We start from the raw sequence: 21,241 nt of genomic DNA on the forward strand, positions 1-21,241 counted from the left end.
TGGGATTCTCCAGGCAAGAATACTGGAGTGGGTTGCCATTTCTTCCTCCAGGGCATCTTCCCAACCCAGGGATCAAACCTGTCTCCTGCATTGTAGGTGGATTCTTTACCACTGAGCCACAGGGGAAGCCCATATAAATGCATATATATTTATTTATTTAAAAACAACTATTTAAAGGAACAATTTAAGATTTCAAAAAATGGTGACGATAATACAGAGAATTCCCATATAACCCACACCTAGTTTCTTCTCTTATTAACATCTTACATTAGTACACATATTTGTTGTAATTAATGAACCAATGTTGGTACGTACGTGCGGGCATGTGTGGTCACTTCCGTCATGTCTGACTTTCTGTGACCCTGTGGACTGTAGCCCCCCAGGCTCCTCTGTCCCTGGGATTCTCCAGGCAAGAACACTGGAGTGCATTGCCGTGCCCTCCTCCAGCGGATCTTCCTGACCCAGGGATCAAACCTGCGTCTCTTGTGTCTCCTCCATTGGCAGGTGGGTTGTTCACCAATACTGCCAGCTGAGAAGCCCAGTACTGATACATTGCTGTTAGCGGAATTCCACATTTCATTTAGATTTCCTTAGTTTTTCTTGTGTCCTCTTTGTGCTCCAGGAGGCCGTCCAGGCTCCAGGCTCATCAGTCACCATGGCTCCTGAGGGTGTCTCGGCCATGACCTTTCCTGAGACCTCCTTGGTTTTTGGTGACCTTGACACTTTTGAGGAGTGCCGGTCAGGTATTTTGTAGAAGATCCCTCAGTTTGGCTTTGTTGTATTTTTTTCATGATTACACTGGGTTATGAGTGTCTGGAAGGAGGACCACAGAGGTAGACACTGTTCTTGTCTTGTCACATCGCATCAAGGGTGCACACGATCGAGATGACTTTTCCCTGTCGATGCTGACCTTGCTCTTCTGGCTGAGCTGTGTCTGCTAGGCGTCTGCGTGTAAAGTGACTCTTTCCTCGGCTTCTTCACTGTTCCCTTTGGAAGGAAGTCACTATGTACGGCTCACATCTAATGGCTGGGGTTATGTTGCAAATTATTTGGAATTCTGCAGAGGAGATTTGTCTCTTTTCATCATTTATTTACTCACTAATTCCTTTTATAGTTTGGTTAATAATCTTGTACTATATTTTTTCTGCTAAAAATTTCTAGTTTTGGTCATTGGGAGCTCTTTCTGTTGGCTCTATCTGAATACTCCCATCTACATGGCTTTTAAAAATAAATGTATTTATTTATGTATTAATTTCTGGCCGTGGTGGGTCTCTGTTGTTGTGCTGGGCGGGCGGGGCTGCTCTCTCATGGGGTGCAGGCGGCTCCTGCTGCAGACCAGGGCCCTGGACTCAGCCCTTTCTCCCTGGACCCCTGGCAACCCCTGATTTTTTTCCCTGTCTCTATAGTTTTGCCTTTTCCAGATGTCCCAGACTCTCTTCTTTACTCACGGATGATTTCTCTTTCACTGCTGCAGTGACAATGCTGGTCCACTCGGGGGCGCAGTGCAGGCGCTCCGGTCCACATGCTTGTGCGGGCCCTCTGGGGCCACAGGGACGCGATGCTTGAGCAGAAGCGTTCAGGGGAGTCCGTGTGTTCCCCGCAGGGCAGCGCTGTAGAAGTTTTCCCTTCTCTTCAGCAAGGCCTGTGGACTGTCTGCTGGGGTATGTCCAGGGGACAGGGGCACCCGCCCGTCTGGAGGGTCTTTCTTGTGGCTCCGAGGTGCGCACAGCCTAGAAGAACTGGAGGGAGACACAGTTCTGTGCTCCGTGGGACTCTTACCTTCTGACTGCCGCGTCAATTGATGTAATCGCCATGGATATGCCTCAGTGGGTCACCTGCATCCAGTCGCTTAAGTGGAAGCACAAACCCAGGGCTGCTCTCTAGGGACAGGGCGAGGCTGGGGACGCCACCCCTGGGGATGGGCCCCGCCATGGTCTTGCCAGCCCTCTCCAGACACATCCGTTCTCCCCACCGCCTCTCTGTTGAGGGAGGGGGAGAAGGAGGAGAAGACGTGGCTGGGGGGGGGGGGCGGGAGGGAGGCGGTTCCACAGCGATTTGCCCCTCGGAAGACGGTGGAGAGTTGTGACTGTCAGGAGGAAAGTTAACCTGGCATTTCTCCTGGCCCCGAGTCCCAGCCAGCTCTTCTCAGCCTTCTGATTCCAGAAAGAAAAAAAAAACACTGAAAATCGTGCATCAGTTGCAGACGTTGCACTTGGTGAGATTCTCTGCGAGCCACAGATGGTCACGCATCTGAGAGCGGAAGGCCCTGGGAGGGGCTGCCAGACGGCAGAGCCCGGGTTCTCAGGTCTCAAGGCCGCCTTGCGCCCCGAGCAGGACCGGCCCCCCTCGTCAGCTCGGCGCCTCTGGGGTTGCGCTTGCCCGCTCCGAGCCTTCTTCCTGCCCTTTCTGACGGCCCCTCTCACTCACCTCTGACCTCCTCACGGCTGCCTCTCCTTCTCCTCTCTCCTCATTTTCCAAAGAACATGGTTGCTTCTCCCACAGGGAATTCTGGTTTTTTGTCAAATGGGAGAATTTCTGAAGTCTGTGAGCTGCTTTACTGTCACAATAGGGAAGAGAGAGCCCGGGTTAGAAGGGGGTGGCAGTGAATGTGAAGAAGGGCAGAGCTTTCTTTTGTGATGAAATCTTTGAAAAGATAAAATAGGCTTATTCTGCACTTGCGAGGATGAGAACGGGGGTTGAGGGAGTGAGGTTTTCACCGGGTGAGAATCTGAGAAACGGCTCCCTCATTCACGTGTGCGTTTAGTTACTCGCTGCTGAGCCTCTGCTGCGGGTTAAGTGGGCCCCCGGGACGTCGAACTTATTCTGTCTTTGGGCCACGAGGGACCTGAGAGGGAGAGGCCAAAAGCTGCAGGGCCATAAAGCTGGGAACATCAAGTGTTCCCTCTGAGGACCAGGCCCAGAGGGATGTCCCCGAGTGTTCACAAGACACGGTGCATTTTCCAGCCTGTCCTCGACACTTTGGGGAACAGAGGCCCTGAAACATTCCCGGGGGGTCACCATCCCCGAAGCGAGGTTTGCAGCACGCTTCCCCCTGCGGCTTCTGGGGACTAGCCTCTGTATTTCACTCATGTTTGTCTGTGTTTTTTAATTTAAGGCCCATAAAGGACCTTGAATAAGTGCTTGCTGAGTGGAACTGCAGTTCGAGGCGGCCCAAGCTGCTCACGGCCCTCTGCGAGGCGTGGAGCAAAGCGGTTTTTCTGTCAGCCTGCGCTTCCCCCCTGCAGACCTGCAGGCAGAGGTGTTCTCACCGCCTGTGCCCACCGTGGCCTCCGGCCAGCCTGCCAGCGCCGGACAGAGGTGGGGCTCGGCACCCGGGCCCCGCCGCGCGCTGCCGGTGAGCTCGTGCCTGGGGGATGCCGGCTGGCGGCTTGCCCTCTCCTAGAGCGTGTTGTCAGCAGAACCCGTAACAGAGATGTCAGCGAGGCTGTGGGGAACGACACGGGGCAGAGAAGTCTTGAGAGTCGATTCCTCCTGATTCCCTGCGGGAAGGTGCGCAGTTCTGATCCTGCTCTCTGCGGTGACGCTCAACTCTGGTTCTGAGTCACCTCGACATTTTTTTGGCCGTGCCACGCAGCATGCGGGTTCTTCCCTGATGAGGGATCAAACCTGTGTCCCCCGCGTTGGGAGCGTGGAGGTTTAACCGCTGCACTGTCGGGGAAGCCCTCCTTGATCTGTTAACTCCGGTCGGTAGAAGCGGGAAATGGCGAGGATGCCGGGTCCTTGACCTGAATCACAGCACTGACTCTCGGTTCCTGCATCTCCCATGGGGCGGGGCTTGGGGCACAGTGGCTGTTGCCTGTGGTTGTCTCCCTCCTATGGAGGAAGAGTCTGTGGTCCTGCTCCCGGGGTCAAAGAGCTAAGGCAAGTGCAGAAGGCTTGGGGAGGGGGGCATTTGGGGCAGTTTTTTACCAAAGGCGCTGGTGGTTGGCCGGCTCTGGACACGGCCCCACATCCTGTGCAGGGCGTGGCTTCACCCTGTCTGTCTAAGGTGTAGATACAGCTGGGGAGGACCGGCCCTTACTAAATCTGTATAGGATTCCCAGCTGGGTGGGCTGGAGAAAGGCTGGAATTGCACAGGTAGACTCCAGACTTAACTGCAGCTTCACCAAGACTGAATTTCCACGGGAATGGGGACAGAATTGGTTCCTGGGGTCCGAGGCCAGTGGTGGGAACGGTACAGGATGGGCCAGGCTGGCTGGCTCAGCTGCGAACGTGAAAAGAAAATGGGTCGTGTTCTCAGCGAGCTTGGAGCCCACAGCGTCAGGGCCCCCAGAACGGCCCAGTGTTCCTGGGCGGCGGTGTCGAAGTTTGGGGGCTCGGGGCTGCCCGGTGCGGACTGTGCTGGGGACACAGGCCACTTGGCTTAGGTGAGGCCAAGGCGAGGCCAGCTGGTGCCCCCTCCCACCCTGAGCAGGGCGGTGGGAAGGGAGGCCCCAAGGAGCCCCCTGGGTTGGCTGCATCCCTGGGTGGGTCCTGGAGGTGTCTTGTCTTGGTTCCTGCCCATTCTTTTAAGCCCAACTTCTAACCTCCTTTTGGTCCTAGAGCAGCCTGCTTCCCTTCTAGGGGACTGGGCCACCTGAGTTTTCTGTAAATAACTGCATAGCTCAGTTGGTAAAGAATCCGCCTGCAATGCAGGAGACCCTGGTTTGATCATTGGGTTGGGAAGATCTGCTGAAGAAGGGAACAGCTACCCACCCAGTATTCTGGGCTGGAGAACTCCATGGACTATACAGTCCATGGGGTCGCAGAGTTGGACCCGACTGAGCGGCTTTTACGCGTTCAGGCTGCAGCGTCTGTCACAGGTGTTGCTCTTAGCTGCTGTGGGTGGCGCGGCCACAGGAGGTGGGAGCAGGCGGGTGGGCAGGTCCCAAGAGCATCTGGCCTGCAGTGGCCCTGGCCATGGCCTGCGCGCCCCGGGGAGCCTGCAGCGCTCTCTCTGGCCCCGGGCCCTGATGGGTGCGGGCAACAGGAGAGGCCAGTGCACAGTTGTCTTGTTTTAAGAGAGAAGCTTTGCTCTGCGTAATGCTCAGAGTCGCAATGTCAGTAAGGGAAGTACCCAGCAGATAAAATTACACTCCGCAGGACAGAATGCGGAAATAGTTGGAGGTGGCCCAACACGAGGTGCTCCTTATCATAAAAACATCCATCACCACGTGTAGTATAGGTAGCTGATGGGAAGTTGCTGTGTGGTCCAGGGAGCTCTGTGAGAAGCCTGGGGCTCTGGAAGGTGGGGTGGGGCGCCGGGGGAGGTTCCGGGTATGGGGACATGTAATGCCTGTGGCTGATTCATGCTGACGTATGGAAGAGACAAACACAACACTGTAAAGCCATTATCCTCGGATTAAAAATAGATAAGTTAAAAAAATAGTATCCTGATGCAAAATCTTAAATTAAAATCATTTGTACATGCGATGCCATTGCTTCTTGTTGGAAATGAAGAAGCTTGGGATCTGCCCCTGGCCTCTGAAGTCAACGTGACGTTTTACCAGGACCCTGGATGATTCACAGGCACCGAGGTTGAGAACCGTGTGTTTTATTATGTGACGATGACAAAAAAGATAGATTTCCTAGGGAGGGTCTTGGGGTTTTATAGGACTGCACGGGGTCCTGAACATGAGGAAGCGCTGAATCGATGGCCTGCTCTTTCCCCTCTCACCAGAGCTGGAGCATGACCGGCCTGCACCCCGCGGCCCTGCAGGGCCAGCCCTGCACCCGTGTGACGCTCCGCCCGCTGTCTGTCCCTGTCAGCTGCTCTCCCTTCCACGCTGCTGCTTCACGCAGAGCTGCTGCACTTGGCCTGGCTAATGATTGCGAGCCGGGGGTCTCTGGGTTCCAGTTCTTTCTCCTAACGCAGCGGCTATTTGTATCCTCAGCATCTGACATTCAAGGCTCCTTCTTAAATATTTTTTTTCAAAGCTTTGCTTTACTTTTGTATCTATGGAAACAAGCCTAGAAATGGTTTCTAAATCCAAAAGAACAACTCAGCAAATATCCATTTGTTGGAAGGGTCTACTGCGTTCCAAAGAACCTGTCTGTGGACAGAGAGCTAGGAGACACAGTACCAGTCAGAGCCCACCTCGTCCTGGTGAAGCGGGCGTGTGGGGCTGACCTTAGTGCCCCAGGTGTGCTTTGCCCGCCGTGCAGCCAGCCACCCAGGTCTGCCGCAAAGAGAGGCCCATGTGGGGCCACAGAGCCTGGCCCGAAGCCCCAGAGGGGGAGGAGTGGCTGGACAGGTGAGGGGGAGGGGCGTGCAGGCCGTGGGAGCAGGCCTGTCGCCGCCACTCCTCCTGGACCGTCGTGGGCAGCAGCCCGGCCCCCCCATCTCTCCTTCCCCTCCCACTCTCCCCCTGGTCTCTGAAGCTTCCTCTCTGGCTTTGATCTGAGGTCTGGGTGCCCTTGCCACCCAGGTGAACACCATTTGGGGGCTGTGCGCTCTGGGCCGCAGCTCTTTAATCTCTTGCTTGTTTTTCAGTCTTATTCCAAGACAAGGGGGTTCTTACATGGAAGCGGTTTTTTGTTCCCGCCTGGATACCCTGCCCTGAAACACACTTTTGCTTTTGATCTGACGGAAACATCCAGAAGCAGCGCAGTGGGTGCAGGGGCGCCTGTGTGGGGTCTGTGCCTGGGGTTGAGAGAGGGGAGGAGATGGGGCGGAGCTGGCCTCGCGCTTCCCCTTGAAATATCGCAGATGAAGACTGCTTTCGAGAGGGCTTTCTCTTCATCCTCACACCTCTTTCGATGGAGTTCCTAGAAAAGGATGCAGGGTGATTCACAGAACTTCAGGGCTTCAAGCCCTTAGTGTTTCCACGAGAGACATGGCGAGAACGTGGCGTTTAGGCTCTGGCGTTGAAGCCACATTGATAAGGAGGCTGATACCCAGGGTGTGTGGACTCCTGAGAGTTAGGGGGACGGGGCGGCCACAGCATCGCTGCCAGGGTGTGGCCTTGTGCCGGGGGGCGTGGCTGTGCCCTGGGGGCGGGACTGTGGGCAGGGGGCGTGGTGATGTGCCGGGGGCGTGACCGTGTGCCCGGGGGCGTGGCTGTGTCCTGAGGGCGGGGCCGTGGGCAAGGGGCGTGATGATATCCTGGGGGCGGGGCTGTGGGCAGGGGGCGTGGTGATGTGCTGGGGGGAGTGGCCATGTGCCGGAGGCGGGGCTGTGCCCTGAGGGCGGGGCTGTGGGCAGGGGGCTGGGACCGTGTTGGAGCAGGATCACTGTGCCCGGGCGTCTGCAAGTGAGGGACAGGCAGGTTTCTATCCTGCAGTCTTAGAGTGTGTAGGCTGTTGTGTCTGCCACATTCCCCCCGCCAGGGCCGCTACAGCCGTGGTGAGAGCACCTCCTCAGACGCTGTGACTGAGAGGGTTGGGTGTCTGTCCCGAGAGGCCGGCGTCCGCGCTCACAGGACTCTGCCCTTGCGCCCTGTGTGAGCACCGGGGCTGCACCGGCTCCTGTCCTCCACCTGGGGGCCGGGGGTAACTGCTCAGCGGAGGGCGGGAGCGTGAGTGCGGGCAGCTGCCGCGGGCCTCGAGGAAGGCAGGCCTGGGGCCGGTGTCCAGGTGACAGCTCTGATGCCGCCCGGCTGACGGCCGCTTCCTGTGTCAGCCGTGAGCTCCATTCCGCCGGGCTTGACAGGCGTCTACAAGGTGAGTTAGCACTGGTCCACAGCCGCCTGTGGTCCCTGCGGCTGTCTCTCGGGCCAGGAGTGAGGCTGGACCTCCCCTGCGGCGGTGAAGGACGCGCCCACCACGCAGGCCCAGCGCATCCGCCTCTGGGCTCTCCAGAGGCTCACCCGTCGGCGCCCGGCCCACCAGGCCCTGCCCTGGACCTCTGCCCCCCAGGAAGGGCCCCTCCCGCTGCCCAGTGGCTGGTCAGGCACCGGGCGTCCTGCCTCCGGAGCAGGGTGGACACTCATGGAAGGAGGGGGTCGTGCTGCACTGAATCTCTTGTGCCGCTGTGTTGGTGCCCCGTCTCTGAATAAAGGGAGTCACCGGGCCAGCTGAGCCTCGGGCCGAGTGTGCACACCTCGGGTCCAGGAGGAGGCCTTGGAGAGTTCTCGTCCAGCTCCTTCATGAGCCGGGGAGCGTTCCTCACACGCCAGCTCATCTGGTTTACCCAGCGCCTGCCCTGCCCCTGGGAAGGCCTGGACCACGGGCCACCTGTGGGCATCATGACGGTCTGGGGACCTATGCCCAGCTCTGCCCCAGGGGCTCCAGGGGAGCCCTCAGCACCCACCCTGAGGGTCCCCCAGCCTGCGAGCACTGTGCTGGGGGCACCTGCCCACTCCCCACTGGGGTTCAGTTGCTTGGTTTGGTTCAGGCAGCATCGTATGCAGAGGCCGCACTCGTGTTCAGCTTCTGGGTTGCTGCTGTTTAGATGTTTACAGTCAAGGAGCAGCTCTTGGAAAAGAGAAATGGCCCAGACGAGCGGAGAACAAGTGAAGGACTTGCCAGTCAACATCAACACCAAAACCTAAAAAACACAAACCAAACCCCCAGCCCAAGCAGCTGTCTGCCCACCGGCTGGGCATCCTGGTGCTCTGGGTGGCCCTGCTCCCGGCTGGTGTCCTCTTGTTCCCTGTGGTTTCCTCACATCCGCTCTGAGACGTGCCTCAGCCAGGCCTCCACGGGGCATGGGTGGGCTTTGCCATGCCTTCCCTGGTCTCCAGGGGGCTGGTGGCCCCGAATCCAGGCACACCAGCGGCCCTCTCTGAGTGACCTGCCTCCCCCCTGCCAGATCGGGAGCTGCTCCTGGGGCGCTGGGCCAGGGGCAGAGCCGCTGCAGGGGCGTCACCATGGGGGTGCGGCAGAGGGCCCTGGGGGTGTCAGTGCCCGCCCTCCCTCCGCGTCCCTCCCGCCCGCCCTCCGGCCCTCTGCCCCCTCAGGTGGCCGGTCACCGGTGGAATAACGTGCAGGCTGCTCTCCTCCCCCAGGTCTGCCCCTGCACACGGGAGAGAAGGGCCGCAGGGTGGGGGTGGCTTGAGGAGTCTGGCTGAGGTCTGGACCTGCCCACACCAGTGAAAGTCCCATGGCCTCGTTTGCTCCGGGAGCTGTGGTGAGCACACACCCTCTTCCCTGGAATGGCGTGGGGTCATGGGGAACAGCATGTTTGGGGCAGAGACAAACTGGGCTTCTGGACATGGGTGATTATTCTTTTTGAGTCCTGGTTTTCTCATCTGTAAAACGGGAACAGCGCAGCGCAGGGTTATTATAGGACCAGGTCATCAGTGTTTATCCGATGTGGGATTGGTCACAGTGTTCATCCGACGGGCTGGGTCACAGTGCTCATCTGACGCGGGGCTGGGTCGTGGCGCTCGTCGGACAGCAGCTGGGGAATACACTGTACAAGGTATTGGGAGGGCCGCATAATATATCGTTCACCCAGGAGAAGGGACAGGTGATGGAGAAATGAAAGACTCACGTGTGAGGAGATGTTCTGGGGAAAACTGCTGCTGGGAAACCATGACATACTTGTCAGCACGCACCACGTCGCCCTGTGCCAGGCGATGTCGCTGTAGTTTTCTTTGGCTCCGATAGAAACCGTTCTTGGCTAAGGAGCATGATCAGTTCTCAGCTTAACAAAATTGGGTGTGAATATCTTAGTTTCTGAGACTCTTCCTGTTGCCTGGTAGACGATCCATTATCACTGCTCCCATTCTTGTTCCGTGTGAGAGGGAAACTGTTTTCCTTCTGGTGAGATGATTTGCTTTACATTCATTTTTTTCTTACATTTTTCGGTCGTAAAGCCTCTGTGTTATGTCAGTGTGTGTTTATGCCCATCTCGGCACTTTTAGAAGCCCTGCGGGAGGTGAGTGAGCTGTTTTGATTCGGGCTGGGTGAGAAGGCCAGGTCTGGAGGTGACGGGTTGGAGCAGAGGTGCCGGGTTGGGGGCCGGGCCCACGGGCTCCCCCTAGCGGGGCCCGCTGGAGTGGGGGCACTGCAGTGGAGAGGACAGGTCGGGGCGGGTGGGGCTGAGTCTCCAGCCAGCCGAGCGATGGGGTCCAGCTCACACGAACTGTTTGCACCACACACAGGACAAAACCCTTCCCAAATGCCTTGTGGGAGTGAGGGGCTGTGAGAGGCAGGGCCAGGTGGGCCCCACCCGGGAGAGCGGGTCAACTGCAGTTCTGACGAGAGCAGGAGAAGGCACAGCAGGATGGTCACGAGACCCCGCTCAGAGTTGAGGGAGCGAAGGGAAGACGTCACACCGAAGCTCAGCCTATGTGCGCGCGTCTGTTGTGTTTGAGAGTGTGTCTCCTGCATACGCATCTGCGTGTGTGCTCTAAAGCCAAGGGAGACCTGCGGATGTCAGGGGTCAGGGGGCTGTGCACACACCGCCCGGCCTTCAGGGACAAGGTGGCCCACACCCTTCCAGTGAGCCAGCCTGGGCTTTCTTCCCATATTTAACTCTGCCTTCGGAGTGAGCCCTGGCCCCGAGGCCATCCTTGCACTGGACCCGAGGCTGCGGCTTGAACAGTGGTGAGTGAGGGCCGGGGGGTATGTGGACCTGGGCCAGGAGTGGGTCTGAACCAAGCTCCGGCAGACAAACATCTCTCTCTCTCCTGAAGATTTATGGCTTATATTTAAAATGAAGTTTGGTCTTTCTTAATTTTAGCCCAAGTAACAACACAAGCGAATTAGTGGTCAAATCAGCGAGTGTCCTGGCTGGGAGAGATGTGCTCTAGCTGTGAAAACCAGGAAATGTTGAGGTCTCTGCCACTTTCTCCAGTCCCCTGGGATGGACCAAGCCAGGTGAACACTGAGCAGGTCTTCATTCCGGGGCTGGCGATCAGGAGTGAATTGTGAGGCACGTCCTATTCAGAGTGTACCTGGCTGTCAGCAGGAGCCCAGCAGGAGGGGGAGTGAATAAAGCGTCTCCCTGCTGCCTTTTCCAGCAGCGTCACCTGCCACTCACCTGTGACACGCACTGAGTTCTCGCTGTGAGCGACTCCGTGGCCCAAGCGGGTGCCTGCCCTCGCCCCTGCATCCTGCCTTTCTTGAGGTCTTCTGTGGGCATGGGAAACGCACTGCCATCATCCCAGTCAGTAACGAAGAGGGGCTCCCCCAAAGGCTGGGCAGTGGGCACGGCGGCCTGAGCCCCAGGAAACTCGCAAGGCCCTTGGCAGCTGTGCCTGGATGTCAGCTGAGTTGTTCTCCCTCTGGGTGATTGAGCAAGCCTTTGCTGTTGTTCAGACACTAAGTCATGTCCGACTCTTTGTGACCCATGGACTGCAGCTCACCAGGCTTCCCTGTCCTTCACTATCTCCCAGATTTTGCTCAAACTCATGCCCATTGATTCAGTGATGCCATCCAACCATCTTATCTTCTGTTTTCCCCTTTTCGCCCTGCCCTCAATCTTTCCCAGCATCAGGGTCTTTTCCAAGGAGTCAGCACTTCGCATCAGGTGGCCAAAGTACTGGAGTTTCAGCTTCAACATCAGTCCTTCCAATGAATATTCAAGGTTGATTTCTTTTAGGATGGACTGGTTGGATCTCCTTGCAGTTCAAGGGACTCTCAAGAGTCTTCTCCAATACCACAAATCAAAAGCATCAGTTCTTCAGCACTCAACCTTCTTTATGGTCCAGCTCTCATATCCATACGTGACTACTGGAAAAACCATAGCTTTGACTCTATGGACATTTGTTGGCAAAATAACATCTCTGCTTTTTAACACACTGTGTATGTTTGTCATAGCTTTCCTTCCAAGGAGCAAGCGTCTTTTAATTTCATGGCTGCAGTCACCATCCGCAGTGATTTTGGAGCCCAAGAAAAGAAAATCTGTCACTGTTTCCATTGTTTCCCAATCTATTTGCCATGAAATGATGGGACTGGATGCCATGATCTTAGTTTTTTGAATGTTGAGTTTTAAGCTAGCTTTCTCACTCTCCTTTTTCACCATCTTCAAGAGGCTCTTTAATTCCTCTTCACTTTGTGCCGTTAGTGTGGTATCATCTGCATATCTGAGGTTGTTGATATTTCTCTCAGCAATCTTGATTCCAGCTTGTGGTTCATCCAGCCCAGCATTTTGCATGATGTACTCTGCATGTGAGTTAAGTAAGCAGGTTGACAATATACAGCCTTGTCTTGCTGTGCTAAGTTGCTTTAGTCGTGTCCACCTCTGTGACCGTCTGCGTGTAGCCCGCCAGGCTCCTCTGTCCCTGGAATTCTCCAGGCAAGAACACTGAGTGGGTTGCTGTGCTCTCCTCCAGGGGATCTTCCCGACCCAGGGGTCAAGCCCATGTCTCCTGCAGCTTCTGCGCTGTGGGCAGACTCTTTACTGCTGAGCCACCGGGGAAGCCCACAGCCTCGTCATGCCCCTTGGCCAGTGTGAACCAGTCTCTCGTTCCATGTCTGATTCTAACTGATGCTTCTTGACCTACATATAGATTTCTCAGGAGGCAGGTCAGGTGGTCTGGTATTCCCAACTCTTAAAAAAATTTTCAGTTTGTCGTGATCCACACAGTCAAAGGATTTAGCATAGTCAATGAAGCAGAAGTAGATGCTTTTTTGAAATTCCCTTGATTTTTCTATGATCCAATGGATGTTGGCAATTTGATCTCTGGTTCCTCTGCCTTTTCTAAATCCAGCTTGAACATCTGGAAGTTCTTGGTTTACATACTGTTGAAGCCTCGCTTGGAGAATTTTGAGCATTACTTTGCTAGTGTGTGAGAGGCGTGCAATTGTGCGGTAGTTTAAACATTCTTTGGCATTGTTTCTTGGGGATTAAAATGACCTTTTCCATTCCTGTGGCTACTGCTGAGGTTTCCAAATTTGCTGGCGTATTGAGTGCAGTACTTTCACAGCATCATCCTTTAGGATTTGGAATAGCTCAGTAGAATTCCATCACTTCGACTAGCTTTGTTTGTAGTGATGCTTCCTAAGGCCCACTTGACTTCACATTCCAGGATGTCCGGCTCTAGGTGAGTGATCACACCATCGTGATTATCTGGGTCATGAAGATCTTTTTTGTATAGTTTTTCTGTGTATTCTTGCCACCTCTTCTAAATATTTTCTACTTCTGTTAGGTTCATACCATTTCTGTCCTTTATTGTGCCCATCTTTGCATGAAATGTTCCCTTGGTATCTTTTCTTGAAGAGATCTCTAGTCTTTTCCATTCTATTATTTTCTATTTCTTTGCATTGTTCACTTAAGAAGACTTTCTTATCTCTCCTTGATATTCTCTGGAACTCTGCATTCAGTTGAGTGTATCTTTCCTTTTCTCCTTTGCCTTTCACTTTTCTTTTCTCAGCTATGTGTAAGGCCTCCTCAGACAACCACTTTGCCTTCTTGCATTTTTTTTCCTTTTGGGATGGTTTTGGTCACTGCCTTTCCAAAAATCACTGCAGATGGTGATTACAGCCATGAAATTAAAAGACGCTCACTCCTTGGAAGGAAAGTTATGACCAACCTAGACAGCATATTAAAAAGCAGAGACATTACTTTGCCAATAAAGGTCTGTCTAGTCAGGCTATGGTTTCTCCAGTGGTCATGTGTGGATGTGAGAGTTGGACTTTAAAGAAAGCTGAGCACAGAAGAATTGATGCTTTTGAACTGTGGTGTTGGAGAAGACGCTTGAGAGTCCCTTGGACTGCAAGGAGATCCAACCAGTCCATCCTAAAGGAGATCAATCCTGGGTGTTCATTGGAAGGACTGATGCTGAAGGTGAAACTTCAATACTTTGACCACCTGATGTGAAGAGCTGACTCATTGGAAAAGAACCCGATGCTGGGAGGGATTGGGGGGCAGGAGGAGAAGGGGACAGAGGATGAGATGGCTGGATGGCATCACCAACTCGATGGACATGAGTTTGAGTAAACTCCAGTAGTTGGGAGATGGACAGGGAGGCCTGGCATGCTGCAGTTCGTGGGGTCGCAAAGAGTGAGACACGACTGAGCAACTGAACTGAACTGAACTGAATATGTAGTGTTACAAATCTCTGCTCATAGTTCTTCAGGCACCTTGTCTACCAGATATAATCCCTTAAATCTATTTCTCATTTTCACTGTATAATGGTAAGGGATTTGATTTAGGTCATTCCTGAATGGCCTAGTGGTTTTCCCTACTTTCTTCAATTGTAGTCTGAATTTTGCAATAAGGAGCTGATGATCTGAGCCACAGTCAGCTCCTGGTCTTGTTTTTGCTGACTATATAGAGCTTCTCCATCTTCGGCTGCAAAGAATATAATCAGTCTGATTTTGGTATTGACCATCTTGTGATGTCCATGTGCAGTCTCTTGTGTTGTTGGAAAAGGGTGTGTGCCATGACCAGTGTGTTCTTGGCAAAACTGTTAGCCTTTGCCCTGCTGCATTCTGTACTCCAAGGCCAAAGTGAAGTCTCTCAGTCGTGTCCGACTCTTTGCAATCCCAGGGACTGCAGCCTGCCAGGCTCCTCCATCCATGGGATTCTCCAGGCAAGAATACTGGTTGGGTCGCTATTTCCTTCTCCAGGGGATCTTCCCAACCCGGGGATTGAGCCCGGGTCTCCCGCACTGCAGGCGGACTCTTGACTGTCTGAGCCACCAGGGCTTGCCTGTTACTCCAGCTCTCTCTGACTTCCTGCTTTTGCCTTCCAGTCCCCTGTGATGAAAAGGACCTCTTTTTTGTTAGTTCTAGAAAGTGTTGTAGGTCTTCATAAAACCGGTCAGCCTCAGCTTCTTTGACATCAGTGATTGGGGCATAGACTTGGATCACTGTGATGCTGAATGGTTTGCCTTGGAAATGAACAGAGATCATTCTGTTGTTTTTGAGATTCCGCCCAAATGCTGCATTTTGGACTCTCTTGTTGCCTATGAGGACTACTCCAAGGGATTCTTGCCCACAGTAGTAGATATAATGGTCATCTGAATTAAAATCGCTCATTCCCATCGATTTTAGTTCACTGATTCCTAAGATACTGATATTCACTCTTGTCATCTCCTGCTGGACCATGTCCAGTTTATCTTGGTTCATGATCCTAACATTCCAGGTTCCTGTGCAATATTGTTCTTTATAGCATTGGACTTTAACCACCAGACAACTGAGCATTGTTTCTGCTTTGGGCCAGCCTCTTCATTCTTTCTAGAGGTATTTCTCTGCTCTCCCTACCAGCCTATTGCACACCAACTGACCTGAGGGGCTCACCTCTGTTGTCCTGTCTTTCTGCCTCTTCATACTGTTCCTGGGGTTCTTGAGGCAGGAATACTGGGGTGGTTTGCATCCCCTCCTCCAGTGGACCACGTTTTATCGGAAACTCTCTGCCATGGCCCGTGTGTCTTGGGTGTCCCTGCACAGCGTGGCTCACAACCTCATTGAGTTACAAAGCTGTGTCCATGTGATCATTCTGGTTAGCTTTCTGATTGTGGTTTTCATTCTGGAGGCTGTGGGATTGTAGTTCTTGCTTCTTCTGTCTGCCCTCTGATGGATGAGGATTAATGGCTTATGCAAGTTTCCTGATGGGAGGGACTGGCTGTGGGGAAAACTCCATCTTATTCTGATTGGCAGGGCCATGCTCCGTAAATCTTTATTCCACGTGTCTGCTGATTGGTGGGGCTATCCCTGTTAGTTGTTTGGCTTGAGGCAACCCAGTCCTGGAGTCCACAGCTCTGTGGTAGGGCTCAATAGCAACCTCCTAAAGGACTTACGCCAGCACGCGCCTCCCAGGACGGATGCCGCCAGTGCCCCTGACCTGTGGCAGGCCACTGCCGACCTGCGCCTCTGCAGGAGACCCTCGCACACTCACAGGCAGGCCTGGATCAGCCTCTTGTGCGGTCACTGCTCTTTCCCCTGGGTCCTGGTGTGCATTTGGTTTTGTTTGTTCCCTCCAAGAGTCTCTGTTCCCCCAGTTCTGTGGAAGTTCTGTAATCAAATGCCACTATTCTTCCAAGTCAGATTCCCTGGGTCTTCCCAGTCCCTTGGCTGGATCTGCAGCTTGAGAAGTCTGATGTGGCGTGCAGACCCTTTGCAACAGTGTGAGAACTTCTTTGATATTACTTGGTCTTCAGTTTGTGGGTCGCCCACCCGGCGGGAATGAGATTTGACTTTTAATGTGATTGTGCCCCTCCTGCGGTCTCTTTGGGGCTCCTCCGGTGTCCTTGGACGTGGGGTGCAGGTCAGCTACCCTGGCCTGATTTCACTGCTCACAGTGTCAAGACCAGAGGAGCCGAGGGACCTCCTCAGGGTCACTACTTTGGGGGAAAGCAGAGCAGAGTCAGTCTCCTAGGCTTCCCCGTGCCTGCTGCCTCTGGGCAGGTGGAGGTGTTCACTGGCTTCCTCCCAGGGTATCCTCTCCTCCGCTTGGCTGGGCTCTGCAGGGAGAGCGGAGCGAGCAGGGAGCAGAACTCTTAGAAGAGGGGACTGGGCGCGGGGGTCTGTGCACGGATGAGGGAGGCGGTGAAGGCGTGTGCTGAGACTGGACTGACAAGGAAATGCTGTTTCTCACGAGGTTTGGTATTTCAGGAGGATGGAGCTCTGCTTGGAGCTGGGGCCCCGGGCAGCATCCGGCTCACTGTGGGTCTGTGCCCAGGGCCTCCCTCCGAGACGACCTCTGCGGCAGAGGGGCTGTAAGAGCGGACGTGTAAAGCTGTCGCAGGGCGGTGGGACTCCCTTATTCTTGTGAGTGTGGGCAGTTCTGCCCTCTCTGAGGCTCGCGCCCTTGGTCCTGGGACCATGCTTTGCCTCCTCTGCAGATCGGGGCCTTCCTCAGTCCACATCTGCCGGGGGAATGAGTTCTCCAGCTGTGGGATTTCAGAGCGATTCCCTTGTGAGGAAATTAATGACCGCAGACTTTACAGGGCTCCCGGGGGTGGATTTCCCTGTAGCTAGTAGCTTCCTTCTACTTGTCCTCCTCAGTCACCGTTCCGTTAACTCTTGAGCATCTGCTCTTCGCCAGACACAGGGGTAGCCGCTCCGGAAACGGTGAGGATAAGAAGATACATCTCTGCGGTTCCTCACCTTGAGTCTCATGTTCAGAGACGTTTTGCCCCTTGGGTTGACATCACAGCACAATGTGGAGAGTCCTGCAGTGGACACCCGGACTGAAACAACTGACCGGCCTAGTCAAGGGTGTCTCCCTGGGTGACTGTGGACTTGGGTCTTAGTGGCTGAATAGGAGTTTGTCAGCTGGAGACACAGGAGTACAGGCTTTGTGCTTCTGAAGGAATGTGTATACCCAGGAACCATCTGGCTTTTGTTGGCTCCTGCTGGAGCAGGTGTGACTACACCTGGGGCACCCTAAGGATCGCTTTGAGTGTTGTTCCCGTTGTTCACATCCTCCTGACTGGCCACAGCAGGCACCAAGGGTGCATTTTAGGTGTCCCTGGATGCAGGGCAGGACGACGCCTCCGTGCCCTTCCCCTGCACCGCTTGTGGGTAAGCGCTTTCCTCGCCTCCTGTCTGGTCTCTTCACGGAGCACGCGGGCCTCCCTCTGTCCGCCTCCGGTGTCCGTCTGCCCTGGCGACGCCTCGGTGCGTGCCATGGGCGTTAGGCACGGGGGTTTGACAGAGGACCCAGAGGTGCCACCTGAGTGATGTTGCATGCAGAGCAGCATGGGCCTGGCCCTGTGGGGAGCTTGCCATGGAGGTGCCCCCGACGGGCTCACCACTGCCTCCCAGCAGGAGGGGGATGGCCCCTCCCAGTGACGGAGGGACGGGATGACTGGTTGTCCTCCTGGGGAGAGCCAGCCCTGCTTCATTCCCTCCCCCCGACTCAAGCCAGGGGTGAGTGGCCGGGCTTCCGAATGCCCAGCATCCTCTCACCGAAGCAGGCCCCCAGCGTCGTGCGGCCCCTGGACTCCGGGGCCAGCAGGGCCGCGGCCCACGGCACACTGAGGCTCTGACTCTTTCTCCTCTGTTTTTCCTCCCAGGCTGCTTGTTTGAGGATGGCCTCTGCAGACCTGCTGAAACCTGTGTGAACGGTAAGTGCCAGCCCACGGTGACCCCAGGGCTGGCTCTACTATGTGGAGCGGGGTCCCGGGTGGGCTCATGTTTGAGTCTTCTGAGTGCGTGCATTGGCCTCAGCACCTCAGGCACTGACGGGGGTTAGGCCAGAGCACCCGCCAAGCCCTCTGCACGCGGGGCCCCAGGCCTGGTGTGAGGCGGAGTCGCCTCTCCCCCACCGTGAGTGTTTGCAGGGTGGGCTCTACCCTGCCTGCCTCCCGCCGTGTCCTCCCCACCTGGCGCAGACGTCCTGGCCCCACCCAGCTCTCTGCCACCAGGGGCCTGCGGGCGGAGCCCACAAGTGGGACGTGCCCCCAGGACCCTTTGGTCCAGTCCAGCCTCTGCTCTGCTGCCTCCGAGCTGGCTTGTCTCTGCTGGGCACCCGAGCATGCTGTTGAGGGCCTGCAGGCCTAGATCTAGGGGTGGCTAGGCCAGCGTCCTGGTGAGAAAGTCCTGCTCAGAGCCTGTGGATGTAGGGCTGGGACAGCTCTGTGTGCGTCCCCGTGGCGAACGTGTCCTGGGGACCATGCCAACATGCTGGATGGCTCTGTTTTGTGTTTGTTCTTTTTGGGGGTGACTCTGTGCAGTTTTAGGTCATACCTGAATGATCTAGTGGTTTTCCCTAATTTCTTCAATTTAAGTCTGAATTTGGCAATAAGGAGCAAATGATCTGAGCCACAGTCAGCTCCTGGTCTTGTTTTTGCTGACTGTATAGAGCTTCTCCGTCTTTGGCTGCAAACAGTATAATCAGTCTGATTTCAGTGTTGACCATCTGGTGATGTCCATGTGCAGAGTCTTCTCTTGTGTTGTTGGAAGAGGGTGTTTGCTATGACCAGTGCGTTCTCTTGGCAAAACTCTATTAGCCTCTGCCCTGCTTCATTCTGTACTCCAAGGCCACATTTGCCTGTTACTCCAGGTGCTTCTTGACTTCCTACTTTTGCCTTCCAGTCCCCTATAATGAAAAGGACATCTTTTTTGGGTGTTAGTTCTAAAAGGTCTTGTAGGTCTTCATAGAACCATTCAACTTCAGCTTCTTCAGCGTTATTGGTTGGGGCGTAGGCTTGGATTACTGTGATATTGAATGGTTTGCCTTGGAAACGAACAGAGATCATTCTGTCATTTTTGAGATTGCATCCAAGTACTGCATTTCAGACTCTTTTGTTGACCATGATGGCTACTCCGTTTCTTCTAAGGGATTCCTGCCCACAGTAGTAGATATAATGGTCATCTGAGTTAAATTCACCCATTCCAGTCCATTTTAGTTTGCTGATTCTAGAATGTCGACGTTCACTCTTGCCATCTCCTGTTTGACCACTTCTAATTTGCCTTGATTCATGGACCTAACATTCCAGGTTCCTATGCAATCTTTACATCATCAGACCTTGCTTCTATCACAGTCATCATCAAAACAAGAGAGTTCCAAAAAAACATCTATTTCTGCTTTATTGACTATGCCAAAGCCTTTGACTGTGAGGATCACAATAAACTGTGGAAAATTCTTAAAGAGATGGGAATACCAGACCACCTGACCTGCCTCTTGAGAAACCCACATACAGGTCAGGAAGAAACAGTTAGAACTGGACATGGAACAACAGAGTGGTTCCAAATAGGAAAAGGGGTACGTCAACGCTGTATGCTGTCACCCTGCTTATTTCATTTATATGCAGAGTACATCATGAGAAACGCTGGGCTGGAAGAAGCACAAGCTGGAATCAAGATTGCCAGGAGAAATATCAATAACCTCAGATATGCAGATGACACCACCCTTATGGCAGAAAGTGAAGAAGAACTGAAGAGCTTCTTGGTGAAAGTGAAAGAGGAGAGTGAAAAAGTTGGCTTAAAGCTTAACATTCAGAAAACTAAGATCATGGCCTCTGGTCCCATCACCTCATGGGAAATAGATGGGGCGGCAGTGGAAACTGTCAGACTTTTTTTTCGGGGGGGGGTCTCCAAAATCACTGCAGATGGTGACTGCAGCCATGAAATTAAAAGGCTCTTACTCCTTGGAAGGAAAGTTATGACCAACCTAGATAGCATATTAAAAAGCAGAGGCATTACTTTGCCAACAAAGTCTGTCTAGTTAAGGCTATGGTTTTTTCAGTAGTCATGTATGAATGTGAGAGTTGGACTGGGAAGAAGAGCGCCGAAGAATTGATGCTTTTGAACTGTGATGTTGGAGAAGACTCTTGAGAGTCCCTTGGACTGCAAGGAGATCCAACCAGTCCATCCTAAAGGAGATCAGTCCTGGATGTTCATTGGAGGGACTGATGCTGAAGCTGAAACTCCAGTACTTCGGCCACCTGATGCGAAGAGCTGACTCATTTGAAAAGACCCTGAGGCTGGGAAAGATTGAAGGCAGGACGAGAAGGGGATGACAGAGGGTGAGATGGCTGGATGGCATCACTGACTCGATGGACATGAGTTTGAGTAAACTCTGGGAGTTGGTGATGGACAGGGAGGCCTGGTGTGTTCCGATTCATGGGGTTGGTGAGAGTCGGACATGACTGAGTGACTGAACTGAACTGTGCAGATTGTGGCGAGCGGTGACCTGGGTTGGAGGAAGTGCTGCGGCAGCTGTGTGACTAGAGGTCTCCCGGGTCGGGCCATCATGCACTGGCCGACCTGAGCGCCTCCTCACCACAGCTGCGTGGGCGGGCCTGTCGCTGGGCCCCAGCGTGGCTCCTTGTGCTTATACCTCGTGAAGTTTTTATCTGTAGGCAGCTTTTGAAAAAATAATTTCTTTAAAAAAACGTGTCATCTGCCCTGACTTGGTGAAGTTGGATTCTAAAAGAAACAGGTGTGTGTGTTAATTTGATTGGAGGCTCGGGTGGACCGGCAGCATGAAAGCTGCAGCTCTGTGGCTCCCCTCTGTCCCCGACGGGGAGCAGGCCTGCAGCTGTCACTTTCCTTCCCCCGAACCTCCACTTGCCTCCCTGGCGTGAAGGACACTAACGATATGTAGTTATGTAACAGAATAGCTCTGAGTTATGTGGAAATGGAACGCAATTCAAGTGTAAACGCAGGCCTTGACTTATGGAGACAGCCGGTGTTTGATATCCCTCTGGTCCAGCTGAGGGCCCGCTGAGGCCTGGCCGAGTGAGGGGACAGCAGCAGGCCGGGATGGAAGGTGCTGGCCTGGCTCTCTGGCCCAGGCGAGGCTGCGGGGCTCAGCCTGGCTGGGGGTGTGTGTGGGGGGCGTCAACGGACATTGGAGTCCCTTGGCATCCCTTCGTTTATTAAAGCAGTCCTGTGTTACTTTTATAACAAGACTCATCTAATAAAGACGTTGTAGCATCTGCTGAGCTGATTCTGA

General features: G+C 54.2%; 1 protein-coding gene across 5 annotated transcripts in view; it reads left to right on the plus strand.

The window, feature by feature from the left end:
* Positions 1-21,241, plus strand: part of PTPRN2 (protein tyrosine phosphatase receptor type N2) — a 606,878-nt gene that overhangs the window by 44,956 nt on the left and 540,681 nt on the right. For 4 of the 5 annotated variants that reach the window (XM_070478762.1, XM_070478639.1, XM_070478844.1 and 1 more), the window contains exon 2: positions 17,856-17,906. The exons of the other annotated variant lie outside the window; for it this stretch is intronic. Coding sequence is in view for 3 of the 4 variants with exons in the window: in XM_070478639.1 (XP_070334740.1) it covers positions 17,856-17,906 (51 nt within the window). In the remaining variant the exon portion in view is untranslated. The remainder of the gene's footprint in view (positions 1-17,855; positions 17,907-21,241) is intronic. 5 annotated transcript variants of the gene reach the window in all.

This window comes from Odocoileus virginianus, chromosome 1, assembly GCF_023699985.2.
Source record: "Odocoileus virginianus isolate 20LAN1187 ecotype Illinois chromosome 1, Ovbor_1.2, whole genome shotgun sequence".
Classification (NCBI taxonomy): Eukaryota; Metazoa; Chordata; class Mammalia; order Artiodactyla; family Cervidae; genus Odocoileus; species Odocoileus virginianus.